The sequence below is a fragment of the Saccopteryx leptura genome, chromosome 5 (assembly GCF_036850995.1).
Source record: "Saccopteryx leptura isolate mSacLep1 chromosome 5, mSacLep1_pri_phased_curated, whole genome shotgun sequence".
NCBI lineage: Eukaryota > Metazoa > Chordata > Mammalia > Chiroptera > Emballonuridae > Saccopteryx > Saccopteryx leptura.
Window position 1 is genome coordinate 218,089,546 of NC_089507.1, and position 10,545 is coordinate 218,100,090.

Below are 10,545 nucleotides of genomic sequence, written 5' to 3' on the forward strand. Positions count from 1 at the left end.
CACTACGCCACTTGTTAGTGATCTAAAAAATGTGATTCTGGCCCTGGCCGGTTGGCTTAGTGGTAGAGCGTTGGCCTGGCGTGTGGAAGTCCTGGGTTTGATTCCCGGCCAGGGCACATAGGAGAGGCGCCCATCTGCTTCTCTGCCCCTCCCCCTCTCCTTCCTCTCTGTCTCTCTCTTCTCCTCCCGCAGCTGAGGCTCCACTGGAGCAAAGGATGGCCCGGGCGCTGGGGATGGCTCCATGGCCTCTGCCCCAGGCGCTAGAATGGCTCTGGTTGCAACAGAGCAACCCCCGGATGGGCAGAGCGTCGCCCCCTGGTGGGCATGCCGGGTGGATCCCGGTCGGGCGCATGCGGGAGTCTGTCTGACTGCCTCCCTGTTTCCAGCTTCAGAAAAAAAAAATGTGATTCTGTGTGTCCCCCACACTGGGAGGTGGCAGGGCCCCAGCCCCCTGACAGTGTGTGAGTGTCACAGACAAGAGTGCAGAGAGAGAGGGTCCACTGAGGAGGTCTGTAAGACTTTCTTTATACAAATCACAGCAACAGGCGACGCTAAACTGCCCTGCCAGAGGCCTCGGGCGGGCAGGTGAGGGAGAGTGTTTGTGCTCTCGTGGCGGGGGGCGTCCTGTTCTCTTCTTGGCCTGGGACCTGCGTGAGCTCAGCTTATGAAAATTCATCAGACCACACACACGTGTCTGGGTTCATTTTTGGATGTATGTTATACTTGAATAAAACTTTTTTTTTTTTTTTTTTTTTTTTTTCATTTTTATGAAGCTGGAAACGGGGAGAGACAGTCAGACAGACTCCCGCATGCGCCCGACCGGGATCCACCCGGCACGCCCACCATGGGGCGACGCTCTGCCCACCAGGGGGCGATGCTCTGCCCATCCTGGGCGTCGCCATATTGCGACCAGAGCCACTCTAGCGCCTGGGGCAGAGGCCACAGAGCCATCCCCAGCGCCCGGGCCATCTTTGCTCCAATGGAGCCTTGGCTGCGGGAGGGGAAGAGAGAGACAGAGAGGAAAGTGCGGCGGAGGGGTGGAGAAGCAAATGGGCGCTTCTCCTATGTGCCCTGGCCGGGAATCGAACCTGGGTCCTCCGCACGCTAGGCCGACGCTCTACCGCTGAGCCAACCGGCCAGGGCTAAAACTTTTTTTTTTAATGAGAAGAAGATCATTGCTAAGAGCCGCGGAGATAACGGAGATGAGGCCATCTGAAAGCCCCGGTGACCAGCACCAACCTCGACCGGGTTTCTTGCTGAAGCTGGGAGAGCAGGTTCCTCCTAGAACCCCCGCACCTGGGGGGCGTCAGAGGGGCTATTCGGGAAAGGAATGGGGAGGTGACCCAAAGCAGAGTCCTGTTCAAATGGACCAGGCAGCAGCGGGTGGGGCACAGAGACAGATGTCTGAGGAAGTCCTAGCGACCACACAGGGAACCATGCTCCCCAACTAGACAGGCGTGTGCTTAGGGATGGGCGCTTCTGCAAGCGTCAGCGTCCACCGCCAGCCACACCAGCAGAGAATTCGGGGTCCGCCCCGGGACCTCGCTCTCTGCCCTGAGTGCCCTGCGCCCCTGCCAACTGCAGTGGCTTCCCCAGAGCAGAGGGGGTGGCGGTGCAGCTGTCCTCACCTGGGGATTGAGTTCCGGGTCCCCTCACCCCTTTAGACATGCCACCCATCCACCGTCCCCCTCTCTCCCTAAATCCAAAGGCCGGCAGTGCTTTATTCCCTGGAGTCACAACACAGGGTCCCATGGGTCCCTCTTTTCCTGAGGACGCCCGGGGGCGGCCTGAGACTCGGCCCCACAGGCGAGCTGGGAGGGTTGCTGCGGAAACGCATGCCAACTAAATTATTATTATTTTTTTTACAGAGACAGAGAGAGAGTCAGAGAGAGGGATAGATAGGAACAGACAGACAGGAACAAAGAGAGATGAGAAGCATCAATCATCAGTTTTTCATTGCAACACCTTAGTTGTTCATTCATTGCTTTGTCATATGTGCCTTGACTGTGGGGCTACAGCAGACTGAGTGACCCCTTACTTGAGCCAGCGACCTTGGGTCCAAGCTGATGAGCCTGCGCTCAAGCTGGTGACCTCGGGGTCTCGAATCTGGGTGTTCCGCATCCCAGTCGGACGCTCTATCCACTGTGCCACCGCTTGATCAGGCCTGACTAAACTTTTTTATTTATATTTTTATTATATTTATTGATTTTTAGAGAGAGAGGAATGAATGAGAGAGAGAGAAAGAGAGAGAAGGGGGAGGAGCAGGAAGCATCAACTCCCATATGTGCCTTGACCAGGCAAGCCCAAGGTTTTGAACAGGCGACCTCAGTGTTCCAGGTTGACGCTTTATCCCACTGCACCGCCACAGGTCAGGCACCGACTAAACTTTATTTTTTAATTTTTATTTATTTATTTATTTATTTGTATTTTTCCAAAGTTGGAAACGGGGAAGCAAGTCAGACTCCCGCATGCGCCCGACCGGGATCCGCCCGGCATGCCCACCAGAGGGTGATGCTCTGCCCATCTGGGGCGTTGCTCTGTTGCATCCAGAGCCACTCTAGCGCCTGAGGCAGAGGCCACAGAGCCATCCTCAGCACCCAGGCAAACTTTGCTCCAATGGAGCTTTGGCTCAGGAGGGAAAGAGAGAGAGAGAGAGGAAGGAGAGGGGAAGGGGTGGAGAAGCAGATGGGCGCTACTCCTGTGTGCCGTGGCCGGGAATTGAACCCGGGACTCCCGCACGCCAGGCCGACGCTCTTCCACTGAGCTAACCGGCCAGGGCCCCGACTAAACTTGAGAGAGGCTAGAGCAACTGGCCCAGAGCGAGCCTGCTGTCACTCTTCCTGTGTCCTGACTCGGTCCCCTGGCCCCTGGTGCTTGCCAGAATGAACCCTTCAAACCTCCGAAGTGCTGAGAGCTTGTCCCGGGCAGGGTTGCCGCCTCTCTCTTTGTTTAACTAGTAGCACTCAGTGAACCCACTTTCCTGCCCCCAAATGAAATCCCCAGATAATATGCCTACCTATGCACGATTTCAATATGTAGGTGTGTGTGTGTGTGTGTGTGTGTGTGTGTGTGTGTGTAATTTATCCTCACGGTGATGTAGAGAAAAGGAGAGTAACATATTACACAACAATATTATTTTAAGATGTAACAAAACAGACGAGGTGACTCTCAGTGGCATGCAGGCTGTAACGCCATCGTATAGCACCTGCTTGTAATGAATACGGTGGAGGGACCAGAAGCCATTCTCTACAAGAAGTTCAAGACCACAGGAGGACAGAAGGGTCATGTTCTTTTTGTGCCTCAGCTGCCGATGAACCGCAAAGCTGGGCTCCCGCGGCACTTGGAGAAATCCGAGGAATGCCCGAAGAGGAGCTGATGCAGGAGAGTCTCTCTTTATTGTGTTTTGCTTCATTACGCTTCACATATGTTGCGGGTTTTTTACAAATTGAAGGCACACTCCCCCCACCCCAACAGAAAACCACACCGCCACCAGCAAAAAGATTATACCTCGCTTACTGCCGTGGTCTGGGCCCAAACCCACCTGTCTCCACGGTGTGCCTGTGTTCCTGTGTGGTTGAGGTTTGTTTCAGGGGTTGCCTGGGGGTGAGAACAGCCTGCAGCCGTGTTTATAGGAAGAGTCCATATCTTCTGAGGTGTGCCCTGGGACACTTACAGGTGACAGGGTATGACAGCTGGGATTGACTTCAAGGTCAGTCATGTAGGGGTGGTGAAGGGGTCAAGGGAGAGGTGAAACAAGCCACCACAAAATGACAATTCTCACAGCTGGGGGTGTCAGGGGGCGGTACCTGAGGGGCTTTGGTTTATTGGCTCTACTTTTGGGTATATTTGCAATTTCTCGTAATAAAAGCTACAAAACAATACGATGGGGGTGGAGGCACATGTGCTGATATGAAAAGTTGTCCCAAATTTATTTCACTTCAAAACAGTGCAAAGTAGCGCGTATGGGTTATGAAACAACACTAGTTTGTAAGATGAAGATGCTCACAGGGGCATCCCAGAGGGCCGTGGGCGGCAGAGGCGAGCTCCGCCCGGCCCGGCGGTGGGAACCGTTAGGACAGAGCGTTCCAGTCGGAAACTAGGAACATCGACGACATCGTTGAACATTCACCGTTGTGATTTACTTTTTTTTTTTTTTTTTTTTTTTTTTTACCGGGACAGAGAGAGAGTCAGAGAGAGGGATAGACAGGGACAGACAGACAGGAACAGAGAGATGAGAAGCATCAATCATCAGTTTTTCGTTGTGACACCTTAGTTGTTCATTGATTGCTTTCTCATATGTGCTTGACTGCGGGCCTTCAGCAGACCGAGTGACCCCTTGCTGGAGCCAGCGACCTTGGGTCCAAGCTGGTGAGCTTTCTGCTCAAACCAGATGAGCCCACGCTCAAGCTGGTGACCTCGGGGTCTCGAACTTGGGTCCTTCCGCATCCCAGTCCGATGCTCTATCCACTGCGCTACCGCCTGGTCATTAGTGATTTACTTTTTCTGTCACCCTGTCAATGCTGGGGACCCTGCAAGACAGGGGTTCTTGAAAGACCAAGACCAGGCCCTGGCCAGTTGGCTCAGTGGTGGAGCGTCGGCCTGGCGTGCGGGGGACCCGGGTTCGATTCCCGGCCAGGGCACATAGGAGAGGCGCCCATTTGCTTCTCCACTCCCTCCTCCTTCCTCTCTGTCTCTCTCTTCCCCTCCCGCGGCCGGGGCTCCATTGGAGCAAGGATGGCCCGGGCACTGGGGATGGCTCCTTGGCCTCTGCCCCAGGCTCTGGAGTGGCTCTGGTCGCGGCAAAGCGACGCCCCGGAGGGGCAGAGCGATGCCCCGGAGGGGCAGAGCGTCGCCCCCTGGTGGGCAGAGCGTCGCCCCTGGTGGGTGTGCCGGGTGGATCCTGGTCGGGCACATGCGGGAGTCTGTCTGGCTGTCTCTCCCCGTTTCCAGCTTCAGAAAAATACAAAAAAAAAAAATAATAAGAAGAAAAAAGACCAAGACCACAGAATTGACCACAAAAGACAAAGGACACAGACGAGGAGAGAGGTCCCCTCAGCCTGTGCTGACGAGGAACAGATGCTCTCAGGACCCTGGTCTTCATCCTCCAGCCCATCTGGGTCAGGGGTGGCAGCGAAGCAGAGCTCTCAGGCCGGAAGAGAGCTTGACCTTGGCTTGGTGCCTGGACCTGACCCCCACCCTCGCCCCTGGGCTCCTGAGGCTGCCCCGAGACTGTGCCCCAAGGCAGGTTGTTGGGGTCAGGGCTCAGAGGGACTTCTCCCGGCCTGCGCGCTGTGCTGACCTCCAAGTCAGCAGAGGATTCAGGAGGGGACGGGGCCTCTTGTGACCCCAAGACCTGGACCCAGCCTCTCTGAGGAGAGGCTGCAAGAATAGAGCTGGTAGAGAGGGCAGGATGGGAGGTAACTGAGGGGTGGGGGGGCAGAAGAGAAAGGGAGGGCTGGAGAGGGGCAGGAGGAGAAACAAGAGAGGGTCCAGGGGGTTGGGGTGAAGGGAAGGGGGAGCGAGGACAGAGGGACAGAGAAGAGCCTTAGCCTGATGTTAGTGGACATCTTTGCCCTGAAGCTGCCTGAGCCAAAGGCTGGAAAGTCCTTGTGTCCAGGAGCTAATGTGAGTGTGTGTGTGGTGTGTGTGCACGGACTCCTCTATACTGGAGTGTGTTGTGTCTGTTTCTCTGAGTGTGTTTGTGGGTCTAAATGTGTATCTCAGGGTGTATATCTGTGACAGGCCCAGAATCACAGGGCATGTCCTTAACAATTATTTTCTTGTTTGTGTTTGTATGTGGGAGGGGGGTTGCATGGCTGTACCTGGTGGAGGCACGCGGCCAGGGTCTCGGCCAGGTCTGTCCCTCGGTCCAGCTCAGAAGCCCAGTGGGGGTGCCTCATTTCCGCCTGCACAAAGAGCACTGGCCCTCTCTGGGGGTCTGAGGCGTGGTCATCTGACTGCCCTGCCCATTGGACACCTGCTCCGCCCCCCACCCCTACCCCGCGCCACACAGCCTTGGATGAAACAGACATTGGATTGGGAATCTGGGCGTTCGGATGGAACCCTGCAGTGGTTTGTCCCTCAGGTTCCTGGGGTGTCAATGGGACAAGGACTCCAGATCACTTCTTGGCTTGTCCCTTCTGCCTTTCTCTCTCCCTCTTCTCGCTGTCACCTCTCTCTGTTTCCTTCTCTCTCTTTCTCTTGCTACGTTGTCCACGATGTCTTCCCACCCTTTACTTCCATTCCTCTGCCCAAGGATTCCCCACTCACCCCCCACAAGGCCACTCTTGACCTTGGCGCCACCCCACCACACACACATAGCCAGAGAGAGAGAGGGAGAGAGAGAGAGAGAGAGAGAGAGAGAGAGAGAATATCTGTTCCTGAATGTGTCCTAACCCCGGTGATCAAACTGGCTGCCTCCGCGCTCCAGGCCAGTGCTAACCAACCGAGCTCTCCAGCCATCTGGCCAGGGCGGCCAGTTCCCAGTTTTACCTACAATCCCGCTGGCTCAGGATCCCGTCCTTGAAGGGAAGTAACCCTTTTCTGGGGTAGATCTGCCCCCGGGGCCAGGGAGCGCGCGCAGCCCGCCCACCTGTCCTCCCCGGTGCGCCCAGTCCCAGAGACAGAGACAGACACTGGCCAGTGCGTTTGAAAAGGTTTATTTCCGCGCTTGGAGGGCGGGGCGGGCCGGGGCTCAGTAGACGCCGGGCGGGGCGGGCTCGGGGGGCCCGGCCAGCTGCCACAGCCGCTGCAGCAAGGCCCCGGTCGGCCCGTCCAGCTCGGTGCCGTTGCTCCGGTCGCTGGCGCGCGCGTGGCGGTGGAAGTCGTCTCTGCCCGGGCACGCGGGCTCGGACACGCAGCTCTCTGCGGAGAGTGGGGTCTGAGTGCGCGCGCGCTCGCGGCGTCGGGGACCAGCCCTGCCCGCCCGGCCGCCCCCCGGGCCTCCCCCGCCGCCCCCCGCCGGCCCCCGGGCCTCCCCCGCCCGCCCCGCCGCCCCGCCGCGCACTTTCGCTGCAGCAGATGCCCTTGGCGGCGCAGCGGCCGTTGTCCGGGCACGGAGCGAGGCCCGACCGGCAGGGCGACGGCAGGTAGGTCTCCTCGCGGCAGCGCAGCGCCTCGGCCGTGCCCACGAAGCAGCCCAGCTCGTCCCCGCAGCAGATGTTGGGCCCGAAGCAGCGTCCTTTGCCCCCGGGGCCGCAGGACAGACACTGGCGGGACAGCAGGGGTGAGCGGGGGGCATGGCGGGTCAGGGCCCATCTGGACGGGCAGGAGCCGGCGGGGACCGGTTCGGAGCCGCCCTGGAGCAGCTTTGGTTCCAAAGGGGGGTCCAAAGAGGGGAGCTAACATCTACTAACCCCCCTTGATTTACAGGTGACCTGCTCTCAGTGACAGTCTTCAGCATCCCCCCCCACACACCCAGCCCACCCACGCTGAAGCTACAGTCAGGGGGAGACCTTCCTCCTTGGCTCTGGGGCCCCCCAGCATGCACCCCTCTCTCAGCTGCCCACCACCTTCTCCCTAATGCAGACCTTTCTTTCCTGCCCTCATTACTCAAGCTTGATTTCCAGGACCCCTGTGCAGTGACAGCCCTGTCCTCACCCCATGTGGCACCATCCTTTACTCCATTTTCTGTCCCTCACTGGCCTTGCCATCTCTCCCCACACACACCCTCCCCTCCTCCACAGATGGCTGCCTTACTAACCAGGAGACTGGCAGGGGCCTGAGCCCCAAGGAGGACACGTGGCCCCCCGGTGACTCAGGCTTCCGAAGGCACCAAATAGACTGAAGGGGTGTCTGCCGTCCACCTACCTACCCACTCTAGTTTGTTCAGTAGCTCAAAATTGAGCTTCCTGAGGCCTGGGCAGGATTGAGACCGAGCTGGGTGGTTGGATTTCCTTCAGCTCTACTGAAAATGGAATAAAAGACTATCGAATGGACATGCAGCAGGAGAGAAGCGGGCTAGGTACCTAGCAGAACTTCCTTACAGGATGCTCGGGTGGCACCTGCTGCTCAGGCAAGCGCCTGCTGCAGACCATGGCCAGTGTCCGTGTGGCGGCCAGGGCCCAGGCTAGCAGAGGCGGGGATCTGGACGGGGAGGACCTCAAACTCCGGGCAGGACGGAGCCTCCGCTGTCTTGCCACCACTGGCTGAGAAAGCCCCATGGGCACACAGAGGGCCTCGCCGCCCAGTTCTCCCTGATCCGGCCCCAAGCCCGGTCACTGTGGAAACCTCTCCTTCCTGCGTCCCTGCGTGGATGGGGACAGTGTCCAGGAAGGCTCGCAGCCCGTCCTAGCCTGCCCAGCGCCCGGGCCCTCTGTCCATCCACGCCAAGCCTCGCCTCCTCTGCTGGGCACTGTCCCCTGGAGCCTGCCTGTCTCCAGACCCCGCTCTTCCGCAGGCGCTGCGGTGTGGTGCCAGCCAGCCCCGGGGCTCTGCCTCCCCGGCAGCGCTGAGATGGGCCGTGGCCATACCTGTCTCAGGTCCAGGTCGGATAGAGACCTCTTGCCACCCCTTGGGCAGTTCTGGAAGTAGCACGCGGAGGTGAAGGCCAGCAGGCCGAGGAAGCAGGCGGGCAGCATGGCGGCGGGCATCCTGGCGCAGGCGGGCACAGCGTGCAGAGCTGCTCCGGAGGCCATGCGCTGCTGCCCTCGCCGGCCGCCTCTTTATGGCCGCAGGTGTTTCCTCTGAGGTGACGTGGCCGCCACCCCCCCTTCCCCAGTGGCGCCCCAGGAGCCCACAGCCACCAGGTCCCAAGCCGTCAGCAGTGATTCAAGCCAGCGCCTGGGGACGCACGTGGGCCTGGCTGTGCCGGGGAGGGGGGGGTGCGGCTGACGGCTGTGGCCGGCAGGGGTGTGGCCACCATGTGGCAGGAGCTGCTCTGCTGTCAGTCCAGCTCCCAGGACTCAGAGAGGGGCAGACAGGGGTCGCTTGGGGCTGGCTGTCTTCACACTTTCTGAGGGGGTCTCTGGACCCTATCTCCCTACAGAGCCCCCTGAGAAGGGGGTGGAGGGGCCCAAGGGGCTGGTGGGTACGGAGCAGGGTTCCACTCGGCCCGGGAGGGGCAGGGAGGCGGCTGCCCGTGCGCAGGACCCCATCAGATCCCCGTCAGGGGGGTTGGCCCTGCGAGAGGACACGTGTCCTTGGGAGGCCAGGACGCACCCCTGGGGGCGTGAAGGGAGGTCTTTGCACTGAAGGAGGAAGCCCCCCACAGTCATGGAGGAAGCCCCCCCCACAGTCATTGAGGCAGTCCCCCCGCGGTCATGGAGGCAGCCCCCCCCCCCGCAGTCATGGAGGCAGCCCCCCCACAGTCATGGAGGCAGCCCCCCCCCGCGGTCATGGAGGCAGCCCCCCCCCGCGGTCATGGAGGCAGCCCCCCCCGCGGTCATGGAGGCAGCCCCCCCCCGCGGTCATGGAGGCAGCCCCCCCCCCACAGTCATGGAGGCAGCCCCCCCACAGTCATGGAGGCAGCCCCCCTGCAGTCATGGAGGCAGCCCCCCTGCAGTCATGGAGGCAGCCCCCCCCCCACAGTCATGGAGGCAGCCCCCCTGCAGTCATGGAGGCAGCCCCCCTGCAGTCATGGAGGCAGCCCCCCCCCCGCAGTCATGGAGGCAGCCCCCCCCCCGCAGTCATGGAGGCAGCCCCCCTGCAGTCATGGAGGCTGGGGACTAGGCCCTGGGGTCCGTGCCCACGGGGCGGGGGGGCTGGCTCCTGGGGAATTGGGGGATGCTCCCGTCCCAGGCACACACCCAGGGCTGGCTCCAGGGTCCGTCTCAGAGGCTGGGGGGCATGTTCCCGTCTCTCCTTCCCAGGAAGGAAAATGGGGACAGGGACCCAGTGAGGTTCAAAGGTGTGGGGATTGATTGCTTCGTGGAAACTGACAGCCAGCCTGCCCCAAAGCTCCTCCCACCAGGACTCTAGTCCATCAGGGCCAGGGGGCGGGTGCCATCTCACCATCTCAGGACTGGGTTTGGGTGGGCGCACAGGGACTTGGGGCTAGAGGATGAGGGTTGCCCTGAGCCAAGGAGGCCCAGCCCCAGAAAGTGACAGCCTTTGGTTCATGACCCCGGGCTGGTGGCTGGAAGGGGTGGCAGCCTCCCTCCCTACCGGGGCCACCAGAGCACCCCCCTGGCCCCAGCTCCTCTACCCACCTAGGCTCTTGGCCTCCTTTCCAGGGTCCTGCAAGGAAGCTCTGGGGGACAGGGCTGCCTCCTCTTCTCAGGCCGTAAGGGGTCCAGTGTGTCAGGGAAGAGGGCCTCTCCCACGCTCAGAATCTGATGTCGAACTTTCCAAAACGTCCCCTTGGGGACTGTGAGGACACTGGAGCCAAATGGCCTGGTCACTTGGCCTCTCCGTGCCCCCCTTTACCCCCCGTGTGGAGTAGGGGACATCCTAGCACCCAGCTCCTGGGGCTCTTGTGAGGACCGAAGCCGTGGATTATAGAAGAGCTTTAGAATTGTCCACACCAGTGTAAGGTTAACCGCGAGTAGGACTGTATTATTAATGCCATTATTCTTATAAACCAATGAAGAGGTTTTCCCAGGGAGA

General features: G+C 59.9%; 1 protein-coding gene across 1 annotated transcript; it reads right to left on the reverse strand.

Annotated features, from left to right (window-relative positions):
- Positions 1 to 6,694: 6,694 nt before the first annotated feature.
- On the reverse strand, positions 6,695 to 8,591 carry AVP (arginine vasopressin). Its single transcript, XM_066386342.1, has 3 exons — positions 8,472 to 8,591; positions 7,007 to 7,208; positions 6,695 to 6,864 (listed from the first exon to the last, which is right to left on the reverse strand). The coding sequence occupies exons 1-3, from the start codon at positions 8,589 to 8,591 to the stop codon at positions 6,695 to 6,697; spliced, it is 492 nt and encodes a 163-aa protein (XP_066242439.1).
- Positions 8,592 to 10,545: the final 1,954 nt, after the last annotated feature.

Excerpts from the sequence above, each read along its gene's own strand:
- AVP (XM_066386342.1), bottom strand. The coding sequence starts at position 8,591 with ATGCCCGCCGCCATGCTGCCCGCCTGCTTCCTCGGCCTGCTGGCCTTC. Across the intron at positions 7,209-8,471 it reads CCGACCTGGACCTGAGACAG|TGTCTGTCCTGCGGCCCCGG; the intron begins GTATGGCCACGG and ends CTGTCCCGCCAG. Across the intron at positions 6,865-7,006 it reads GGGCATCTGCTGCAGCGAAA|AGAGCTGCGTGTCCGAGCCC; the intron begins GTGCGCGGCGGG and ends CACTCTCCGCAG.